General features: G+C 39.2%; 1 protein-coding gene across 3 annotated transcripts; it reads right to left on the reverse strand.

The window, feature by feature from the left end:
- Nucleotides 1-205: 205 nt before the first annotated feature.
- SLC17A5 (solute carrier family 17 member 5) lies at nt 206-23,418 on the reverse strand. Of its 3 annotated transcripts, XM_083830139.1 has the most exons (12): nt 23,225-23,368; nt 22,881-22,971; nt 20,116-20,312; nt 18,642-18,875; nt 17,607-17,694; nt 15,072-15,158; nt 13,736-13,854; nt 12,727-12,885; nt 10,139-10,271; nt 8,335-8,482; nt 3,401-3,491; nt 206-1,915 (listed from the first exon to the last, which is right to left on the reverse strand). In XM_083830139.1, exons 3-12 carry the CDS (start codon nt 20,206-20,208, stop codon nt 1,778-1,780), a joined length of 1,290 nt encoding a protein of 429 aa, XP_083686265.1. In that variant the 5' UTR covers nt 20,209-20,312; nt 22,881-22,971; nt 23,225-23,368; the 3' UTR covers nt 206-1,777. The 3 variants fall into 3 exon arrangements, with proteins under 3 accessions (XP_083686265.1, XP_083686263.1, XP_083686264.1); XM_083830137.1 differs by lacking the exon at nt 22,881-22,971 and having other exon boundaries at nt 23,225-23,418; XM_083830138.1 differs by lacking the exons at nt 22,881-22,971; nt 23,225-23,368 and adding an exon at nt 22,599-22,741.
- Between the last annotated feature and the right edge of the window lie 202 nt (nt 23,419-23,620).

A 23,620-nucleotide genomic window follows, 5' to 3' on the forward strand; every position in this document is an offset into this window, starting at 1 on the left:
ATCAAAATTACTACTTTTAATATAGTGTCAGACGGAAGATAGTACTCACCTGTAGAGTTAGACAAGAAACTCCTGAAGCAGGTAATTTTTCAGGAAAACATTAACCATTCCTTACTCCAGCCACCAATCTTGTTCAGCATACTTTAATTTGAAGATGGTATTCTAACTTCAGGGAGATGGTTATTTTCAACAACAGATGCACAGGTAAATAAATACTCGTTCCATTTATTGCGGAAACAATAAAGATACAATATAGCCTTAACATACTCTCACTGAACTATTTCCATCTGAACTTCACACTGTTTATTGTGGAAATGCTGCAGACAAACACAGATTTAAACACAGTTCCACCATCAGAGAACATGACACTTCAAGGAAGGTCAAAACCAAATGGCTAAAGCTAAAAAGAGGAGGCAGATGCCATTTCCTAGAAATGAAGGAAGGTAGGCTCCACTGGAGCAGTGTTAGTACTGGGCTTTTCTTTTGCATTGGTGGTAAATGAAAAACCCAGAGCCCAGTGATTTTTATTTTTTATTTATTTTTTTACCTAATTGCTCCAATCCAGGAATCTTTGGCACAGGAATTTTCCTTTGCTTTGTGACTACAAGATTACTCAGCCATTTGTTCTTAACTAAGCCACTGTTTTCATACACTTAATTTAATCTTAGTGTGTGGCATTTAATTGCCTGTCGTGCAAAGGATGCTCTTGAGTGTCAAATTCTATGCTGACAGGAGATTAATAGCATCAGGATATTGCACTAGTTCTTTTTATTCTACTTTTATCTGACTAACAAGGCTACCGGAGAACTGATTTTCCTCATTTATTCCCTACAATGGCCTTATTTTATTGCATTTACACTGACAAGCTGACAAATATATCTATGTAAAAGAGGAAATAATTCCACTGCATTGATTTTAACAGACAAAAACGAACCGCCAAATTGAAAGTTATTTTCACGTAAACATGCAGATACTCTATTTCTAGTTCATTCTTGTACACTGCCTAGATTTAAACCAGAGTTGCACTGCTTCTTCTTTGCACAGCTGAATAAAAATAAGGCCTATTTAAAAAAACCTGCACTACAGAGAACAGTAACACGTGGCTTATTCTGTCAGTCACAACTGCGTATTTCACTTCCTCATTGCTTTGTATCAATTGTGAAGCTGTATTCTTGAAACAGGGAATGTTTCTATTTGAAAACTTGTGCGTAAAATAGAGTAAAATCAAGTGTGCATTTCTTAGACATCAATTAAAACACTGACAAAATAAAAGCTTTATAAAAGATTGTAGAAAACTAGAAATCTTTTAGCTTTTTAAAGAGCGAAAAACTATCAATCTCATCATGGAAATCAAAACACCGCTTTTTTTGTGTACAATTCTTTGCATGCCATTCCTCCTCACAGTGCTACATAATCACTTTGCTTTTTCCTCTCATTTCAGTATCAGCAAACATCTGCCTACACATTAATTCAGAAAATATTAATTAAAAACTGGAAGGAAATGGATCCTAGCACACTGATTTAAAACGCTGTCTCTGATCATATATTTGATATCAAGTTCTAGCATGAGTCTATTCTATTTAATCCAAGTAGTTTCTTGTTAGGAAATAGCACACACATAATGTCAAATGATTTTCAGTACAAAAGATACACAGATAAAATATTTTAACTGAAAGGCTCTGAAGGTTCCTAGGCATCAGTAGGGAAGGCACTTTTCTGGTCACATAATTCTAGCACATTGGGATTCAGCACAGCTTTGGTATTTTCAACGTCTCCTTCAGTTTCGATGCAAGTGATAACCACTGACTGCCCAGTCCTGAACTTCTCCACTTGCAAATAATGCAAAGAAAATTGCTCCAAATAGATTAATGGAAGCAGCAATATAGAAAACTGTCTGCCATTCTCCCACAGTGTTCTGTCAAATGGGGGAAAAAAAGAAAAAAAGAAAAGATGCAGTCAATTTACAGCTCCACACTCCAGAAAAAAAAAGTATTTTTAAAGCAGATGCTTTGGCACATGCCTATTAAAATGCCATGCATCTTGACTTCATAGCAACATAAAAGCATTACAAACATAAAGAACAAATTATCAGTTTAGTCAACTGCAGTTTAACAATACAACTTACATAGTCTAATTCTGATAGGACTATCTGGATCAGTTTATCATCTGAGATGCGCAGCCTTCGTATCTAAAGCCACCTTTGCGTGAAGTGAAGGCTATGCAAACTCACCGAGAACATTACCATAAGGGGAAACGCTACCTTGCTTTCTGGTCAGATCATCCAAGAGCTGGAGTCCTCTAAGCTAAGCAGTAAGTTTTTCTTAATGACTACAATGCTTCTCTTCTAGTACTGTAAGTTTTTTAGACATATGTTAGTTATACCCAAACCAGGTAGCACAGAACTGCATCTGTTCTTTTTATTAAAGAAGAAATGCATATAGATGTCTTAAGGACATTTTTTATTTTTTTTTATTTTTAAATTACAGATGTGTACTGTACCAAACCTGTAAATGACCTTACTACAGAACAAACTACCAGGACAGTACATTAGGATGAGGGGAAAAAAACAAAACCAATCCATCCCCCAAAAACCCCAACCAACCAAAATAATAATAATAAAAAATCTACACCACTTGTTAAGAGTTTGGAAGAACCTAATTTATGCATTCATGCATTAACTCGTATTTTTATTATTTTTAAGGAAATGATTGGAGTGATTACCAATTCCAAAAGTTCAGTTGCATCAATGAACTTACTCTGCACACCTTCTTTTCTTAAATGATTTTAGAATAATTCATATTGTTGATTTAAAAAAAGTAATCAACTTCTCTCTCCCTTTTTCTGCTTCAAATCACCCTTTGTCTGACTAAGCCATCTTGGAGGTCAGATCCAACACTGTCCAATTTAGGTGCAAGAATAACACTGCTTGGAACATCCGGATCATGCAATGTCCATACAAAGGGGTGCATTATAAAAACTGCACATTTGAATCTAGTTTCTGGTTCATCTGATAAATGCTGACCTTACAGCTCAGAACCTCATATGAGACCAATTTTAGAAAACAAGTAAGAGCTTGTCTTACTTTGCTACAATAATACCACAACTGTCTTGTCTGGTTGGTTTTAACCTACTATGAATCCTAACACGTCATACAAATGTACATTTTATTCCAAGAGAATATAAGGGCTGAATCACTAAATTTTAAAGCCCCACACAAGTCTTTGGCTGTATCTTTATTTTTGTGATCAAGGTTAGGAATTAAGCTGTTCACAGCAACAGAACAGTACAACTTGCATGTATATTCCAAATTCCGTTTAATGACTGCAGACTTCAGAAGACAGAATTGACATTCAATGGAGGTAAAAATATAGTAACTGAAAAAAAAAGTAAATGGACTTACATTATGAGTAAGGCTCTTGGCAATAACTGGCCCCACCATTCCTGGGATAGTAGCAAAAGAATTTGTGATCCCAAGAAGAATCCCAGCATACCTGTAAGAGAAATTATTATCAAGGCTTATTAACTTATCCTGTTTATCAGTCACGGAAACAATTTTGCCTGATCAGATCACACAGGCCTCATCTTGATCACACAGACAAATTAAAACACAAATATTCAGGTGGGAATAGCTTACTATTCTAATAACACCTCGTTGGCGATTCATTCCATATGCCATCACTCTCTAGAGGCCAGTTACAGAATTTAAGTTAAATTACTCACGGCTTTGCTTAGAATCCATAATCCAAAACCACATCCCCTTTGCTAAGCCACAACCAAACTGTCTGGAATGGATCCATTGAAAAAGTTAAAAAAGAAACATTGCATGCCTCGAAGTGGAAAGACAACAAGGAGTATGACAGTGCTGTTTGGCAACAGTAAGAGATGGTGCAGGTGTCATTGCCAAAAAGGCAATTACCACTCATCTGGATGGATATTTCCACTACACTAGAGAGTGATACTCCAAAGGAGTTTGCAGAGCTCTGCAGCAGTTCTTCCCTTCAGCTTTCTGTGGGTCAAGGCCAATGGGAAATGGGTCTGCCTCAACCCGTTTTACAGGTTGCCATTCTTGCAGCTCTGTTCCGAGGCTTCCTGCTCCATGCACACGTTGCTTTATCACGCACGCGCATGCATATGCACCAGCGGCCATAAAAACTCGCTGGGAAAAACTGGTAACTTGCTTAATAGCTGAGTCTCAGCACTTCTTCTCTGTGCAATTAGACATCTCACAGAAGTGTTGCAATACCAAAAAATCACGTTTGAAACTGTAGCACAAGCACAGACTTGTGAGAGAGACTCAAAGGAAAGAAGAGCTAGACATTTTATGTCTGAGCTCGACCTTCCAACCGCCAGAGTATAGATCCCTGTGGTTCAGACCTTCAAGGGGGGCTTGCTGGCTGAGGAATCATACGGAATACCAGTATCAGTTGTAGTTACTACTGGCAAATTGGGATATCTCCCAGTTACTGGTTTGGGCTGTTTAACAGAGTGAAATGGTGTCCTCATTGATTTAATAATGACCAAATGACCACATAGCAGAAATATAATTTCATCTCTGAAGAGTGGGACATAGCTTTGACATTCTATTTACCAAAACACGAGAATTCAACCATACATAGTTATAAAAGGTTATGATGTGTACCCAGTCCAATAACATCAGAAAACGTGTTTTTTTTTTTTTCCCTGACAAGAGTCAATTGTCTCTTTAAAGTCAACAATACATGTGAGTTTAGAGCATGGTAATGTATTTTAGATTGAGCTCCACTGCTGTAATTAGAATGATTCTTATTTCTTACATGAACAAGCATGTAACATGTTTCTCCATTAGAGTGTTTAAGAATGAATATGCCTTTATAAAGCTGATGTGAAAGTATGAAAACTTCCTTCAAAAGCCTTTCCATTTAAAGCCCTCAAGTAGAATCAAATGCATTTTGTCTTCAACATGCTTAAGCACTACAATATTGCTAATACAGACTTTAAACACAATTTAATAGTTTCTGGTCACATAGATCTTTGGCCATTAATTACTGGCTAAATGCCTCTGTTTCTGCCTGCTGTTCCTGACATGGGTTGCATTCTTGATAGCACTTGCTGTTTGATGCAGATAACTGCTATGCCACTCCCTCAGCGCAGCGGAGACTCCCATATGAAATGGGAAAGAAAGAGACACATCTATAGAGCAAGACTAATAGTAAGTTATTGGTCGAATTCTCATGGCATAGTGGGGATAAGCAAATACAAATTGTCTTGAAGAGTGGTTAAGTTGTAAAAAAATTGATTAAAAAATAAAAAAAAGATGTGAGGTGTTCATTATGTGGAATACTATAAGGGCTCATGGTGACAGAGATAATAAAAATTATAAACAGGGCAATGTATTGATGTAGGTTTAGACAACTAGAATAGAAAACATTTTTCCCCACAAGAACAATGCCCCCTTTCCCTCCTCCAGCAACTCAATGCACTGATGGCCTAATAAATGTGTGTTAGAAACCAAACACACAGAGCAAATACTGTTCTTCTTCTAGCATCAGTATTTTCATTCATGTTTTTTTCCTGAGAATGTAATCATTATCTCTTTGGTATAATGCAAGTTTTAGTAGCAACAATGGACCCTTTGCTATTCTAGTCAGCTTACTTTTAACCAATGCAAATAGAGACGTAAGTGCATTTTGAAATTGCTTTGAATCACTTCTGGTTATTCTAACATGTTTTAAGGAAAAATAAATAAATCAAGAAGGCAAACTCTTAACAGAGGTCTCCTCCACGCTTTCATGCAGAACTTGTTTTGAGATTTTTACAGTTATGCAAAGTTTATCCCTTAAATTGTGAATGTCTGCCATGGCCATTTCAGCCAAGAAAGTTCAGACACCTACAAAAAGTTAAGTAGGGGGAAAAAGGACTTCTTTTTCCTTTCATCTTAAACTTCCTGGTATTTCTGTATTTGAAGACTTCTTTTTTCCCTATGACCTTTGTTACAAGGAGATGCTCTTTTCCTTCTCTGTCTCCATTTAGACATGTTTTCCTTGAATTAAAGCATGCATGTGTTGAATAGAGATTCACTGATTTCAGTAAAACAGCCTCTACCCTGACTGTGTTCCTCCTGTCCAGTAAAGCTTTACTGCAAATGCAGACATTCATTGCTATTGCCCACATCAGGTCCAAGTTCCTGAACTATGAGTGAGACACCAGTCTCTCCTAGACTCATAACCACTCCGCTCCCTTTGGACTATCTGAGAGGAAAGAAGGGCTGAAAAACCTGCCTGGTTTAAACACAAAAGGAATAAACATGACTGTCAAGGATAGAAAGAACAGAGAGGGAGTCGAGCGATACTGCAGCACTCCACGTGGTGGATCTAACTATGTCTGATAATATGCACACCATGTCATGATTTTTTCTTGTTGCATTTTTCAACATCTAAATCATCCCAAAAGCTTTCCAGTAGAGTTCTTCGTAAAACTAGTTTATTTTCACAACACTCGTGAGAGATGGATGTCACAATGTGATAGCCATCCTACAGACTGGGACTGAAAACACGGGCCAAGAATGTATGCACCTACAGAATGACTGACTTGAGATCCTCAGGATCCCACTTTAAGAACATTTATGAACATTATGTTCAAAGCACAGCTCCCACTGACTTTGGTTAACACTCAGTACTTCCATTTTTGCAAACTACACTTCAGAACTTGAAGAGACATACCCAGAAAACAAGTAATAAATGAGCGAGGCCTCAATTAATGTCACTGGATCCAACATTAGCTTCCCAATTGATATGTTTAAGATTGGGCTCAAGCTGCTGCAGACCCCCATTACATATTACACTTCAGGAACCTGCTCTCTTAAGAATTCTTTAGTTATGAAGAGGGATGGGCGCTTCTTGAAGTTATAGGATATGAAAACAGTCCTCACAGACACAAGAGCCTGATCCAACTGACTTACCACATGTAAACTCTGACAGAGCAATGAAAAGAATGAATTCCCGAGAGCAGTGTTCAGCTACCTTAAATGTGACCCTTATTTTCTCCTGTAACGCCCTGCCTCAGCCATTACATGCTCTCCAACTACTACAGCTATCAGGTAGAGGGCTTAGGAATGGATGCCAGTCTCCCTCTCTAGCCGCAAAGACTAATTTGCGATGCACAGTGACAAGGAAGCAAATCAAAACTGTGCATCCAAGTTCTGCCATTAATGAGTTTACAGAAATGATGTCTCGATGTTAATGCTTGTGTTTCGCGTTTTTAAACACGCAGACATAAAATAAGTAGCTCTTAGCCAATGTTTTACATTTTTAGAAAAGCAACTTCTGCAGCTCTGCAAAGGTAAGCGTGAAACAGAAGTTGCATAATGGCCCCATAATCCTCCAGGTGCAGAGCTTTAACTAGACCTTCTACATTCATAATTCTACTTGATATTAAACAAAGCGCAGCACAGGTGCTATTCTTCTTACTTTCTTGTTCAGTTCAGAGTATACGCTGCTTATAGTTAGACACTGGTGTCTTCTATCTTGCTTGCTACCTAATCTAATTTGTCAAGCTTAACTTGAGTCCCACTACTTCATATCCTTCTCTTAAGTCAAATCTTGTTCATCATTGTAGACCTGACCACCATCCTTTCAATCACCAAAGCCTGGATGCCACCTTCAGCTTTGCCCAGATATTAAGGATTTTTTCCTAGGTAACATCTCTACAAAGTATTTTTTCCTCTCCACTCACAGATAAACTCTTTTCATCTTACACATTAGTATATAAGCACTCTTTTCTTTGGTCATAAAGTCATTTGACCCTGCTCATATGTTAAGTGCTACTGCAAATAGGTAAATTAACAACAGAGCAAAGTACTTGACTGTTACCAGCGCAAAGAATGCATGCTTATTTAAAGGTTCAAAAGAATCTATGTGTATTCATGCTTCTCAGGAAATTGATGGATCTGTCAGATTCTGAATTTGTAACATGGCAGAAAATACAAACTGTAGTCTAACTTTTTATTTTTAAAAGTCATTTAAGAGTAGTTTGGATTAATCATATGCAAGATTTATCATCTAGTGATAACAGGTCATCTACTCCAAATATAATTTTGATACTAGTATATAGAATATGTTTTTCAAACAAACAAAAAAAAAGCCTGAATTACAGAGCTAAGTTATTGTTCATATCATATTCTCTACCAAACTTGCACTTTTTGCAAATAGCGTTTAAAACTGTAAACCTGAGTCATTGTCATCGTTTACATTCCAGGTCTGTACAGCACCATGGCCAATACAATAGCTAAAGCTCCCAGGCACTCCAGGAATACAATAGAAGTGGTCATACATTAACAATTGCTTCAGCAATACTTACGAAGGTGCTATGTCCAGATGGTTGATGCTGTAACCAGACGTACAGAATCCTCCTAGTGTTGTTGATATGGTCACAAATGCAACAGCCAGCGCGTAGTTGCATCCTATGAATCCAGCTGCTACTAAGAACACTGCAGGTCCAATCATTCCTTCAAAACAGAAATTTTAGAATCAGGGGACTTTTAACCAGAGAGACATTAAGAGGCTCTGAGATATGTATGCATACAACCTCCAACACCACCTAGTGTACAGAATCCAGCACTTCACTATGTGTGTTACAGTAGGCCAGCAAGGAAGAGCAGATGTTTTGCAAACCTGTGGCTGTCTCAGGAAAGGTTGGACAGACTAGAAAAATCCTACTCTAGCTGAAAAGAACAAGCTTCACCTGAAAGCCAATGGTACCACTGAAAGTGACTTCACAAGTTCATTGTATTTATGATTATACAAGTAACAGAAGCTGCACTGAGACCAATAGGTGAACAATGCACTGCAAAGAAGTTATTCCCATTTAAATCTCCAGGTTTCAGGAGCCAACACTGACTTCTGCAGATCTCTTTTTAGTCATTTAAAAGAGATACAGTATTTATGTTGCTTTTTTTTTTCTTGCTCACCCTCAAAAGACAACTGTAAAAACTTCAGAGGCTGCAGGCAGTGTTTCTAAGCAGCGCAGTAAATTTCATCATTGTCCTGCCCACTTGAATACACACCTCAATCTTTAATTCATCTCAGTCTTTACTTATTATTTATTCTAGTCTAACTCCTTTAATTTTGTCAAGCATCTCTTACAATTAATCTTTCTTCTGAAAAACCAAAGAATGCACTCACTGAATATTCCACCTGTCTCTGCCATTCATAATTCCATTGAAGTAAAGTGAAATAAACAGTATTTATAAGCTATTAGCAAAAATGGCTATGTTTGATGTATGAGGCCAGTTTGCTAAAATAACAAGCATCTAAACAGCTTGGTAGCAGCTAGGGACAATACATGTGAACGTGTAGACAAAAAGTTGTTCTCATTTGAAATTTAATTACTACTTCAATTCAAGGGACAGTTTACAACTCTTTTGTATTCTCACTTTGGCTCCAGCTGACATTACCTAAACCTTAAAAGGGCAAAGAAACATGATATTTGAAATAATTAAGTACTGACAAAAACAATAAATCATAAGTTCTATGGACCAACAGAAGCCAGGTACAATCTCTTCCAGAAATAATCAGGTCTACAAACTCCATTTCAACCTGTGGTCTAGAAGAGTCTTCAAAAGTTTAATACTTGTTAAAGCTCTTTCCAAGGAATGTTGTCAATGTGTCAATTCTGGAATATACCAGGACAGAAAAAAAGGAAAAAAGATGTTCCTACACAAAGCTGTGGAATGCAAACTCTGCAGATATACTACCTTTTACTATACCGCTATAGTGCTTAGTATATTGCAATACTGAAGTTATATTTCACGAAATTTCATGAAAATTCATCAAGATGAATTCTCTCTTGCCTTCTTAATGACAAATATTAAGTGCAGCAGCACAGCACTTGTTCAACGATTCTCAGCAGGAAACAAAAGTAGTACATTCCCCAATTTCAGAAGTGGGGATTGCAATGCAGAATGAAAAAACACCCTGCTTGTTTTAGTTCTACTTCCAATTAATGAAGTGGACACAATTAATACTGTTGAAGAGTGGCTCCTCTCAAGCCATGCAGAACCCTGCCTCATCTCACAACAAATTGTCACATGTCTCTCCCAAAGCTTTAATTTTTCCCCAGACTGGCCCCATGGTATGTTTGAAGGGACAGTACTCGCACTTACCTATTAGGGTAAAACATTTGCGAACACAAACAGTGGACAACTTCTGTTTTTCCCGTAAATAATCAGCAATTTGCCCAGACAGAATTATACATAACCAGCAGCCAAAATAAGGTAGAGCAGATAAAAAACCATTCTGTTAAGGAGATTAAAAAAAAACAAAACCACAGTTAAAACACTGAAATGACAGTTCAATGTGCTGAAAAATCACTTGTCTTGGAGCAATAACAGAGTTTAAGTCAGGAGCGTCAAGAACATCTTCCACATAACTATTGTTGGTTTTACCACGAGAGAAACCTAGGGACAGAAAAGGCAAAGCATTTTCAAGTTACTGATGCGTAAACTCTTCATTGCATGACTTGAGCCATAACTACCAACACAGCCAGCTGAAAAACTCAAAGGCTTAAATAAGCAACTGGTCAGGAAAAAGGAAACTATGCAAAAAAGGTGTCTTGTGGTCATTAACCCAATTTTGCAAGTATCCAGAAACACCAGTTTCAAATCAATGAGTTACTAAGGTAAGTGGAAGCTCTAAGTATTGTTCAGGATTTTGAAAGCTGTTGTGGAATCCGTGATCTCAGGGTTCTGTACTGCTACAACTCTGCAATGTTATGTTATCCCACAACTATCTGCTGACATACCTGATGATGGCTGTAATCAGAGAAGATACAGAATTAAGACTTTCATCAGATTCCGTCTGGACATCCTATGATCCCAAAGCAAAGCTATTACTCAGCACTTGACGTTACTTACACCGATGTCACCTGGTAACCTCCATTTCTTTAAACAAGAGCTGTTTAGTGACTTCTGCCCAATTATGCTTGCTTTTTTTCTGATGAGGGTAACACAAGTTCTACTGAGCAGCATCAGTTTTCAGCCTTTCCATGCTATTAAAACTAACAATTGATAATTGAACTATAATTTGACCTAAACTGAGGTTAAAAAGAGGTATCTGTATAGCCACTGGATAGAAACACTGTAACATTTATACACTAATATAAAATGTGTATTTGTCAAAGAAGAGGTAAAAGCTTCCCTAGGACATTTAATTTCACACAACACTACAAATGCATCTCCATCCGAAATTTACTCTATCCGCATTCAAAGCTGTTGCCTGCTGGGTTCCAATGCTCAGCTTTCAAAAATATCAACTAAAATTCTGAAAAAATAGAAGATAAAAGGTTTGTTCGTTTTGTTATTGTAACTGTGAAGCACTGTCCGAAGACACAGCATTAATTTTTAACTGATCCCTTAATTATAGAATGGAAACTGGTGGACTACGCAGTTGCTACTGCACAACATTTTGCACACTAATGGAATTTACAACTAAATGTGTGGCAAAAAAAGCTAGTTTGACATTATTATGCAATTTTTTTTTTAAATTCTGTTTTCTTTAATGTGTCACAATAGTCAGCACTAATGGAGTCACTCCAAAAAGAAGAAACATAACGCTTAGACACAGGAAACCACTGCAGAACCTGTTGGCATTTAAGGCAACGGAGTCTTACAACATACATGCATTGAGTAACATATGCCTTTCACAGATGCTTACTCAGGTGTTCCCTAGGGAGCCATAATAAGGAATCTAAAGAGCAACTTCAGCCATTTTTTCCAGCCATTTTTTGTAGTATGCTTGACTGCGACCTTCTCTTCTAACACAGATTCCTCATCTTTTCCTTACAAGATTGCTGGCATCGCATCCTTCTTGCATGGTGTGCATCTCCATTTTGCTCTAAACCAGTCTCAGGTGTTAAGCCAGGAAAAGACTCTGCTAAGCTTCTTGAAATCTCTAACTGAGGACCTTTTTATCTGAGAAGTACCAGCTTATACTGGAGACACTATCGCTGAAGTTTTTCCATTAAAGAAAGAAGAAAAAGGACAGTCAACTAACTGCCATATAAACGTTTTCAACCCTTTAATTTTTATCTGATAAATCATTTCATTAAAAAATAAATAAAATCCTTGAAAAGCACTATCTCTGGACTTTAAGTCTACGATTTTGTTTCATCCTATTGTTAAATAAGGTATTGCACCTCTGCTACTCACTGAGGAAATGAAGGAAAATAACAATTTGGAAGTGGAACCAATCAGACTGAAGCGTGTTTTTTTCCTCCTTAAAATACTTAAAATGTCACTTATCCAATGATGCCCTTAGTTTTCAGTTAAAAGAAAATTTTCTCCTTTATGAGTGAGCAAAAAAGAAGTAGATAGTATTTCTGAAGCCATAAAAGACACTATTAAATTTGAGGCAGTCATGCAAGTCATGTAACTGAGAAATATTTTTTACAGTTATTTTTTATGTTTATCATTTTAAATCAGAGTAGTTAGAAATGGGCAATGCATATCTTCAACCAGAAAAAATGAGCTGAAAAGCTATTGTTAAGCTAAATATCAAATAAATCCTGAAATCCAGTTGAAAGGACAATGCACATGACATTGTAGAACTATCTGCTTAATTATGGGGAATTATTTCACCATTTCCCAGCTATTAGTTTACATTCCAAGTGTCTCCATTCTAAATATCATGTCAGATCTCTGTTATTCTGTTTCTTTAAGAATATAGTCACCGTGTTCTGAATTATTTATCTCACCTCCTGTGCATCAAACCGCAGGATCTCCTTCATGTATGTGGGCAAGAGTGTGAGAAGTGTATAGAAAGTCCAGTTATAAGAGAAGTGTGCCACAACGATAGCCCAGAGTGGAAGGGACTCCAGCATAGGTCTCCAGGGAACAGATTTCTGTGTAGAAAGCTAGCAAGCAGGAGGCAGAGGAAAAAAAAAATTGAAAGAATAATCAGGACATCAAGATGAACAGTTACTACAGGTGTTACAATCCTACCCAAATCTAGTGATCATTCATTCAGAAGGCATGACATGAGTATGTCAATAGAAGAATTCACCAGCAAAACCGAAATTACTGTGTTCAGTTCTCACTAAAGGTATACTAATGTATGTTACTGCTCTGTTGTTTAGTATTGTAAACCAACTATTACACTTTATAATCAGAATAATAAAAAAAAAGCTTTCCCTTATTGAGATTTGTTACCTCCTGCTTTCACCCTGAATGATTAAATATTTAAAGTCACTCCTTATGCATTTAGCTAAATCTTTCCTACTCAATCCTAGATATTAGCTTTGATCTCTCAGCCAGCTTCACAGCATAAAAACACGTATCCCCAGTCATAGGAATAAACTCTTATGCACGCTTTAGGAACTGGCTCATTAGCATTTCCAAAACATTTTCTCTGCAAACAGTAATCTCTCTCTTTCTTCCTGTAGAAGATACATGTAGGAAATGTTGTTTTGTGAATTTTAAAGACATGATCCAGATCAATGTTTAGTTTAATGACACGTGATAGACCTGAGCTTTTTACTAAAAAGCACCACAACATCTGTGACAAAAAGCATTACTACAAATGCTTTGTTTAATTACCAATTTTCTCATTTATACAACTGCACTGTATTTTCTTTTTTTGACAAGTTCCGCCTTTATCTCAAATTAAGGACATTTTTCTAGACATCAAGATAGCATTATGCTAGCAACAATAGTTGAGGTTTAGGTTCTTACGTAAGCACACATGACTATACCAAAGTGCTGTACCTGATCTTTTAGAGAAGAAAGTATATATTCCCTTTCAGCATGTGAAATGCTCTTGTGAGTTTCTGGTGTGTCACTAACCAGCCACATCCAGAAGAAGAACCATAAGACGCCAAGTGCACCTATTGTTGGGAAAAGATGGGTGAAGAGGCAGAAATAAAAATAGGAGCAATTACATTGGGTGAATAATGCTCTTGGATGATTTAGTTAGAAAAATAACATTCATTAAAATTACATTAGGGTATTTGGAAAAAAACCTTTTATCTACTTAAAGACATTAGCTCCTCAAAGGGAACAATACCCGCTTATAAGTAATAAAGATGACTAAGCAGGAAGTTCCCCCCCCCTCCCCCTTTCCTCCCTCCTGGAAGTGCCTCATACAGCAAGAAAGCCACACACGCATCCATATTGTACTTTTTTCAGTCACGTGGAACAGCCATAAATGATACAGCTCACACAGAGGAATTTAATCACAAAAGAACCACTTTGCATACACACACGCATACAGAAAATCACTACCTATAGCTTAATGAATATGCCGATCTTTATTTTCCCTTTTAAGCTAAGGCACCAGAACAGTCATCTGAAAAAACTAGCTTTCCAAAAATTGGTTCAAATTACCTGTATTTTAATTTCACTTAAACACTGTCATTTTGTCTAGTTCTGTTTTGAACATTTTTAATTATACAAAAATTGGAGGTGGTTCTGCTGAGGAAAGTGTAAGCCTTGTCTTTTATTCTGGTTCTCTTTTCCCTGTGCAGAGCATGAAACAGCTTTGAAACGTAAACAAACCTATATAAATCATGCTACACCTATGACATCCTATGAGCAAATATTTTATGTCTGAACTTCTTCTAGAACACAACTCACAGAAAAACATGCTATGCCTTGCATTTGGGGCATTCCTTCAGGGTTCCTGTGACTGCTAGAGAAATTTTCACAGAGTTTCCACTTAAAACAGCAGTAACTTTTCAGACGTTCTTTCACTCACAGTAGAAGTTTGCTCCTGGGATTAAAGTTATTAACTCAATTTCACACTTCAAATAAGAAATTCCAGCTAGTTATTTCCGAGTGGTGGGAGGGCTGAGAACATTTGACTTGTGCCAATTTTTGTCCAACTCTGAGACATCTTTGCTCATTGGAAGCAAAGAAATTTTTTTAGCTTTAAATACCTCTAATTTCCCAGGAAGGGAAAAAAAAAAAAGAGAGCCCTACATGTCAAACATGTTTTTAAAACTTAAAAGTTTCATATAAGACATACTAAAACAATATACCATGGCTTTCAAAAAGTATATGGATTGTATATATGGAATAATAATTAAAAAAAGAAAAAACTTACCAAATATGTAAAAGACGTAAACCCAGTTCATATAGTAACAAATTAAACCAGACAGTGGCAGAGAGACTACAGTTCCCAGCTGTGCACCTACCAGAAAATAAATAAATAAATAATCTCTAGACCCTTTAACTTAAGTAGCATTTCACAGCTATTTTATTTTATTTTCTTGTAAGAAACCATGCAGCTAAGATTTGTCACCACCACCAGAGGGTGGTGTTTTCTGAAAGAAATAAAGGCAGAATAAACTGGTTTGGCACCTGCAAGGAAACGGGAGTCACAAGGTCCTACACAGCCAAACTAACAAGCAGAAGGCAATGCGATAGCATTCTTGGCACATTCATCTCCGAAAATGTAGCGGCTGCAATACATTCAAAACAATACAACTTAGTCAACTGACCTTTCTGAGGGAGCTGACCACAGTATAATCAGCAACCCGGGGAGGGGAGAGGGGGAATAATGTTCTGATTTTCTATAACCAATTTGCATTGCCCTTAACTCCCACTAGCTGCACTGAAACAGAAATGCTAGACACAAAAGCCAGAAAGCATCCTTACAGCCAGCAGGTTCTAACTGCACAGACCCTGAATTTGACAGCATGTAGGGTCAGGCAAAGTATAAGGGAAAGATCAGCAGATTCCAGTTCAGATACAAGCCAAAAGCAGGAACGAACTATACTTGAATTGTAATTCACGATACGTTTTGAAAAGGGTGGCAGGTAGCACCCCTATTTTTTACATACTTAGGAGCCTTCAACTGGTGATAAATATCAAACCTTGTCTCTTAATGTTAATTATACAATCGCTTTTCCAAACCTAACCTCAACTCAGAAAACATTAGATTTTATTGATACGCTGGCTACCCAGATTCCTCCTTTATGGAAACAATTTTTATTTGAGGCAGAAAGCTTCAACCACAAAACAACAAAACCACATACTTTATGTTAAATGCAAATCAAAATAACTACATGTAACTCGGTCATGTGTTCACTTAGAAAGTCAACAGGATGATGACTTTCTAAGCCACAGACCACATGACTGCCAACCATGAAAATGTGAGGGAAAGGGAAACACTTTGCTAAGTTTACACAAGGTGCCTTATCCATCCATGCCTGCTGTTCAAGGTCACAGCCTCTTCTCACCTATACTTTAGTACATGGCTTCACAAAGGGTCAATTTAGAAGCTCCTAACTGCTAAAAGCAGTAAGTGTCAATCCCAGCTCTGTACTCTACTTATCTTGTATGCTGGCTCTCAAACACAGACTTCTTTTCAGGCAGATTTAACTCACTAATATGGCAGAAAATAGATATTAAAAAAAAAAAAAGACCATCTGATGCATTAGGTGGGTTAAAGGGGGTCATGGAAGGGTCTGATGAGTGTCTGAAATAGAAGGAATGAGACACTTGACTAGGAGGGAAGTGTGGAAATAGGAAGAAGAAAGGTCTAAGGCTTCATTCCTGTTGGCACAAGTGAGCTACTAGACTCGCTAGAAACTGCAGTCACTGCTTACATGATATAGCCCTGTGACTGTCCACCATGCTCAGGGAATAATGCAGGGTGTGATTGACCAGAGCCATTGTAAAGAAAGCTGGCTATCTCAATACAAAGGGGACTGTGGGGGTAGCCTTTGCTTTAGGCAAACAGCTCTATCAATTGAGTGGATCAACTGATGGTGTAAATGTTTCCCCCTGAGCTCACTAAAATCATGTGAATATCCCCCTTAGTTAGCCAGACCACCATCGGGGGAGTTAATATGTGACACAGCTCAACACAGAGTATAGAAACCGAACAACCAACAAAATAATTTTGAAAAGGGCAACAGGCTCGAGCTGGCTTGAACCCACACATTCCTTCCCAGCAAACAGACACCCAACATCGTGACAGTAGAGACATCACAGAGACAGATAATGGGAATCACGTTGGTATTGCAATTGAACTGGATATTGCGACTGCTATACTTTGCTGTATTATGTTTTCAGTACATTTTGTCCCACTCTGTAAATCAAAAAATCCCACATAACATCAAATATATTCAAATTAGTACATTTTGTATTAAACATTACACCCTCCACACATGGAGTATCTAAAAGAATATTGTCAGAGGGTACTGATCTCTGACAAGCTGCTCTTGCAGCAATACTTGGGACCTCAGATATTTTCTTCCTCAAGTTCCTCCAAAACAATCTTCTTAAAAAAAATAATAATAATCCTGTGGTTCTGACCCATTTTATTTCTGCTGTTGTATTTCATTTATTTGCAGTATCTTCTATTTTAATCAACTTCACAATAACTCTTTGTACCACCTGATACCACAGTTTGAAGTTCATACTTCACTGCAGATCAGTACCTTTTCTGGAGGCTAAAAAAGCCATGAAAAAATGAAGATAATGAATGCAAAGCAAGATTTAATTCAATGTTATGCTTTCCAGATTAAATGCTGATTAAAATTGATAACATAAATCCCTTTGATTTAAGTCAATCCTCCCTGTTACTGCAGTAAAAATGTATAATCCTGTTACCAGCGTGGGAACTTCTCACCTGCATATGAAATGCTGAGGAGCTTGCTGCGTTCCAGTGGAGGAGCCCAAGAAGACCACATTGAATGCATAGCTGGGAAGGTAACACCCTAGAACACAAAATTCCATTCTGCTGAAAAGTAACAATTTTAAAACTTGCTTCAAGCTTGCATGTTTCAAAGGAATATTTCATTAAAAAGCAGTAGTAAAATCTGTTAGCTTCTTGCTTAGCAAGAAACCACTTAAAAATAAGCATGCAAGGTGTGACAGTAAAATGGCAAAATTAATTTCTCCTGCTTACAGGAGTCTTACGAGGAGCGGCTGAGGGAGCTGGGCTTGTTCAGCCTGGAGAAGAGGAGGCTCAGGGGCGACCTCATCGCTCTCTACAGTTACCTGAAAGGAGGCTGTAGAGAGGTGGGGGTTGGTCTATTCTCCCACGTGCCTGGTGACAGGACGAGGGGGAATGGGCGAAAGTTGCGACAGGGGAGTTTTAGGTTGGATGTTAGGAAGTACTTCTTTACCGAAAGGGTTATTAAGCATTGGAACGGGCTGCCCAGGGAGGTGGTGGAGTCACCATCCCTGGAGGTCTTTAAAAGACGTTTAGATGTAGAGCTTAGGGATATGGTTTAGTGGAGTACTTAGTGTTAGGTCGGAGGTTGGACTCGATGATCTTGAGGTCTCTTCCAACCTAGAGAAATCTGTGAATCTGTGAATCTGTGTGAATCTGTGAATCTGTGCTTTTGAATCTGCATATACTGGAAAGGCTGCAAGAATACAAACGATACTGTTTTGAACTCCTGGGTTCTGACAAATGAGAAAGGTTTGATTTGTAAAGACAGCTGAGACAAAACTAGAATTATCCTTTTTCTTTTTAAAAAAGCTTAGGTTAAAAAATAGGGAAAATTTGTTAATTATTCAAAAAAGTAAAATTAAGCTACCCAAAAGTAAACAATCTGTATACTACTCCAGCATACCAACAGCCACAGGGTCTAATCACTATAATTTATCAATGAATTATTAGGATATATTTCCAAGTTACATAGAGAAAAAGGATTACCTCTCCCAGTCCTTCCAAGGCTCGGACAGCTATGAGGTAGCCAACTCCCAAATCCGCAGCTAAGGGAGTAAGCAAGGTGAACGCCGAGGTGCCAAAGACACCAAACCCCAACAAGAGCTTCCCTCCAATTTTGCTTGCAAGATATCCGCCTGGAATCTGAGTAATGATATAGCCATAGAAAAAAGAACCAAGGATCCATCCCTGCGTATCTGCATCCCAAGAATACTTTTTTCCCTGAAAAGAGAAAACAAAACCCAAAATGTAGTAAGTTCAAGATTGTAGTTTCTCTGACCATATTTTAAATGAATTTGGTTAATTAGTTAGTCCTTCATGCATCCTTCATTACAAATCTTTCATAGCCTCCTTCGTAGGGTCTCCGTCATCTACACAAGAAATGTGAATCCCACATCTGTATCACAGTGTGGGCATCCTGTCGCACTCTGGAAAATGGCTTTTCATGTAGAAAACTTACAGAGAGAAAAGCAAACAAGGAGATGCAGATGCTTAAATTTAATATAAAGAACAACCAAGGACAGGACACGCAAGGATAGATAGAAGAACAGTACAACCTTGGCAGAGGAAGATGAGTTTAGCAGAAAAGCAATAAAGCAAAGATGACTGAGATAAGGAAGCAATAAAAGAAGTCAGCAAGAGGCCATAAATGGTTGCCCAAGGAAGTGATTTTAAAATTTGGGAACACTTCCAAAAGTCCTATTTATGAGCACCTAAATGAGCAGCATTTATTTCACAGAAGTGATGAGGGAGAATCTTCTTCCCGTACAGCGCGCAATGGTAATTTGCTCATGATAAATAATAAATGACCTCCAAACAAACAAAACGAAGGCAGGAAGAGGGCAAGAAGGCTCAGTAATAAACCTTGGTTATAAAGTGAGATTATATATGTCCAAATTCACAAAGCCTTTTTTAAAGACAACTTTTCATAGTTAAGAAATGTGATTTTAAGGATTACTGCACAGAAAGTGAGGAGGTGAAGGATATAAAGACAAGAATCGTGATCAGGGAAAGCGATCAAAGAAGCAAGGAGAAAAACACTGCATGTTAGTTAACTTAAAATGAAATTTCACACTCTCAAGACTACAAAAACAAGCAAACGTAGATAGTGATGTGAGCTCTGACGCAGATGTAACAGTAACAGTTGGATCACAGGCATATGAAACAGTGAGTCATAATAATCTATAAGGTCAGACCAGCTAATTTGTAAAGAACAGCACAGAAAGACGTACGTTACAAAAAAAAAAAAAAAAAAGCCTTACCCTGAGCACAGCACTTCTAAATCAGCTAGCCATTTAAAGCTATTATTTTTCAAAAATTGCTTTAAAAGAGCAGCACTGTAAAGGCCATCTGGTAACGAGCCGCCAGTTCTCTTGCCATCTACGCATGACTCATCAATCACAGACTTTATTAAAAACAATTTTACATGCCACGTTTCAGAACGGTATGTTTGAGACCTCACCGTTGTGTTGCGAGGAGTATTTATGGTGGAGGAGTGCTCCGGACACACGTTGGAAGTTGTATTGTTTGCTAAGCTTGTGTTAGGTTCCACCATATCCACCAGAGCAACGCTTAGGTTCACTCGTAATGCGTACAGAAGGAAAAACCCAAAAAAGGCCAGCAGTGCTAGATTGTAGCGAGCTGAGCAGCAGGCAGGGACTGAAAGGAGAATAAATAACAAGTTTTTGTTTTAACACAAGCCATCCAAAAAAAAAAAAACAAAAACAAGTGACAAGCAGTTTTTACTATAATCTCAGAAATTTATGGGTAAGAAAAAATAACAAAGAAAAGTTACTTATTGCAGTCTTAAGGAGTGTACTCAATATGGGTGGAGACCAGGGCGGAAAAATAATGCACATTTTTCTAATTCTGGTTTTGACTACCAGTAGCTGTGCACACAAGTGTAGGGGCTGCAGTGGAAGTGTGGTGTGTGGTCTGTGGAAATGGGTGCAGAAGCATTCGAAAGTCCTCTTGAACATAAAGTAATAATTATTCAACCTGAAACTTCATGCTAAAAAATAAAAATAAAAACAAAAGAAATGGAAGCCATCGGGAAGCCTTCTATGTACCTGAAAATGGTTCAGGATGGACCGAAACTCTTAAAGTAGCATTAAAGAACAGCCAGTAAGGCTGTTTTCTAGGACAAGTTTTCCTTCTGTATGTTTGTTTATAAACCAATACGCATTTGTTAATAGCTGCCTAAAGAAAAAAAAAAACTAGCATAAAAAAGAATGGCAAACACTGTCAAGGCACTGCAGAACTGTAGCAGTTTCCCAGTTGTCCAATTTCTTCTGCTCTTCTTGCAGTCACTACATAATGAGGTTGTTAAACGAAAATGGATCTTAGATTCAGCATTAAACCTGTATTGTGGCATTAAACCAACTGTCAGCTGTTTACACCCAAATATCAGACTTCGCACTGTAACAGAGTTACAAATTTCCTCCAACAGTAGTACACTGCAGTGTTTGGCAGAGATCATTGATCAGTGCCAGGAGATTTGGATCAGAGTTGAGATGTGTTTCAGCTGGGAGGCTATATACAAAATACAGATTACAGCTCTGCAGATACTCTTTTCAAACTGGGGATGCCTACAGCTACTAAAGCAGAAATGTCAAACTGTTGAGAAATGACATGAAGAATCCGCTGAATGTACAAATAGTTCCAGGGTGGAGTTTCCCCTCGTGAGGAAGCTGTGGTGATAACAGAAAATTTTATAACTTGGACATCTGAAACTGAGGGAGGATTGGCAATCAGCACCTGCAGATACTACTTCAGTCTGCAGCGATTGCTTCTCTGACTATTCAGCATTTAAATTCTGAATAGAACAAGGAGATCTATGAACAGCAGGATTGACTGGAGCCCAATCTGCAGCTGCAGCATGTCTCGACTGGATTCTCTGATCTGCAGTAAGAAGCAAAAAGCATTCCCTGGGGACAAGATATCTAAAAACTCTCCTCTTCCCAGAAACCTTCTAGAAACCTGTAATGAGCCTATGTGATCCCTTAGTTTTAGGGGCACCAACTGAGCCTTTCTGAGACTGCAGTCTTCATGAAAGTTGTAGAACTTTGCCTTTTTTTTTTTGAGGTCTCTGTCCCCGATAAACTTATCTGAAGTTCACTAAGGCTGAACAAATTGTTAAAATGACAGTGAGGCAGTATTTGCTATGCTTCTTTAGTAAATGAGTAACAAGAGAGGCTACTATGCAAATACGTAAAACGTCTTCCAGACGTACAGTAATGGCAAGTCTTGCTTTGGCAGCATTTGAAAAAGGCGTACCTGTTTTTTAAATGACATAAAGGAGACTTTGCTGCTCTCATTTGTCTTGGCTTTTATGTCATTTTAAAATGACATATAGCCAAGACTTTATTGCTTGCTTTCAAAACAACAGGTGCCAAGAGCAGGAAGTGCTTACTGCAGAAAAACAAGTCAAGTAGCTTCACTGCCCTTTGCTGTTGTTTGAAAAGCAATTTCCCTTCAATAGAGAATGTATAGTCATTTAAATTAAAGCAATGAATATAATTGCAAGTAAAGCTATTTAACCTTTCCATTGTTGTTCCTATATTTGCTGGGGTTAAACAATAATAATAGAAGACTTGAGATGGCACTTATGATATAACCTTTCCTTGGAAAGGCAGATTAACTGCAATGTCCATTATTCTGCCTCTGGAAGGCTTGTACTGGTACACACCTCATCTGGAGAGAAAGCTCCACAAAGGCGATGTGTAAGAACTTAAGACCACTAATGGCTTTTTTTTTTTAATGTCTTCCTACTAAGTGCGTTTGCAGCACCTGAGAATATTAGGTCAAGGTGACAGAAGGTTCAAGAAGATTCCAGACTTTTTTCGGTTACACACCTCTTTAGGACACCACCACATTCACTGGCAAAGAGACACTGCCGTCCCCCCTAAAGCTTAAGGCACCTAACCATGATGCTGAAGATCTTACCTTGACCGGTAGCCACGGGTGCTACATCTAGAGATAATTCTGACTTCAGGACCATGTTTAAAAGATATGACTGAATGAGAGCCTTAAATTGCAACTAAAGGAAACAGGTCTGCGCCGCGAGCTGCACGGCAGTTAGAGGAAGTTGCTCTGTGCTGTGTTTCTCCCTGTGGGTGAGGTGCACTACCTCAGCTGCAGCGCGACACATTGTGCAAGGCTGGCAGCGCATTGCTCTACAATCTGACCCTGGAGCTTTTATGTCGTTTTGTCACCAGCTGCAGTCACCTGTTCGGTAAGGGATCTGTTCGGTAAGCAGGTTATTTTGTGTGACACGCTGCAGGACCTCACAGCCTCGCTGTCACCTTCACGCTTTCTCCTAGGACACGAATCGTAAAAACACCCCGCACGCCTCGGCTCCGCCGCCGAGCCCCGACCCCCAACCACCCCGTAACCATCCCCAGCCTTTCCTCCGCACCTCTTCCTCTCCCCACCCGCCGAACCAGCCACCCCAAGCCCTGCCCGGCTCCATGGCGACACGACGCCGGGGAGGCGCCGCGGCCCGGCCCGCCCCCTGCCGGGCCCCGCAGCCCGGGCTGGGCTCAGCCGCCGCCGCCGCCCGCTCCCCTCACCCGCTCCGTCGAGCCGGGGCTCCTTCAGCAGCGGCGTGCGGTCCTCCCCCTCGTCGGGCTCCATCGCGCCGCCCTGCAGCGCGCCCAGCGCCAGGCCGCCGGCCGCCACCGCGGAGAGGCCGGGAGCAGCGGCCGGGAGCCCCGCAGCCGCTCCGGAGCCGCCCCGCAGCCGGTCCCGCTCCGCTCCGCCCCGCCCCGCTCCGCCCCTCCGGGCGCCGGCCCTCAGCGGCCATCTTGGGTGAGGGCAGCGCCGGCCGCCCCTCCTTCCCTGCCGCCCTCGGGGCTGGCCGAGGAGGTCGCTGCGGAGCCCCCCTTGGGGAAAACGGGGCGCTGAGGCGGAGGGTTGTGCCCGCCTGCAGCACCCGGACGGGTGCGGGCCCTGGAAGTCGGTTCTAA

The sequence above is a fragment of the Anser anser genome (assembly GCF_964211835.1).
Source record: "Anser anser genome assembly, chromosome: 3".
Lineage (NCBI taxonomy): Eukaryota > Metazoa > Chordata > Aves > Anseriformes > Anatidae > Anser > Anser anser.

What these genes read in the sequence shown, in the direction of transcription:
- SLC17A5 (XM_083830137.1), bottom strand. Translation starts at nt 23,288, where the DNA reads ATGGAGCCCGACGAGGGGGAGGACCGCACGCCGCTGCTGAAGGAGCCC. An exon ending in TTACGTCTTTTACATATTTG is followed by an intron (nt 13,855 to 15,071) that starts GTAAGTTTTTTC and finishes TCCCAACAATAG; the next exon opens with GTGCACTTGGCGTCTTATGG. An exon ending in TTTCTTCTCTAAAAGATCAG is followed by an intron (nt 12,886 to 13,735) that starts GTACAGCACTTT and finishes CCTGCTTGCTAG; the next exon opens with CTTTCTACACAGAAATCTGT.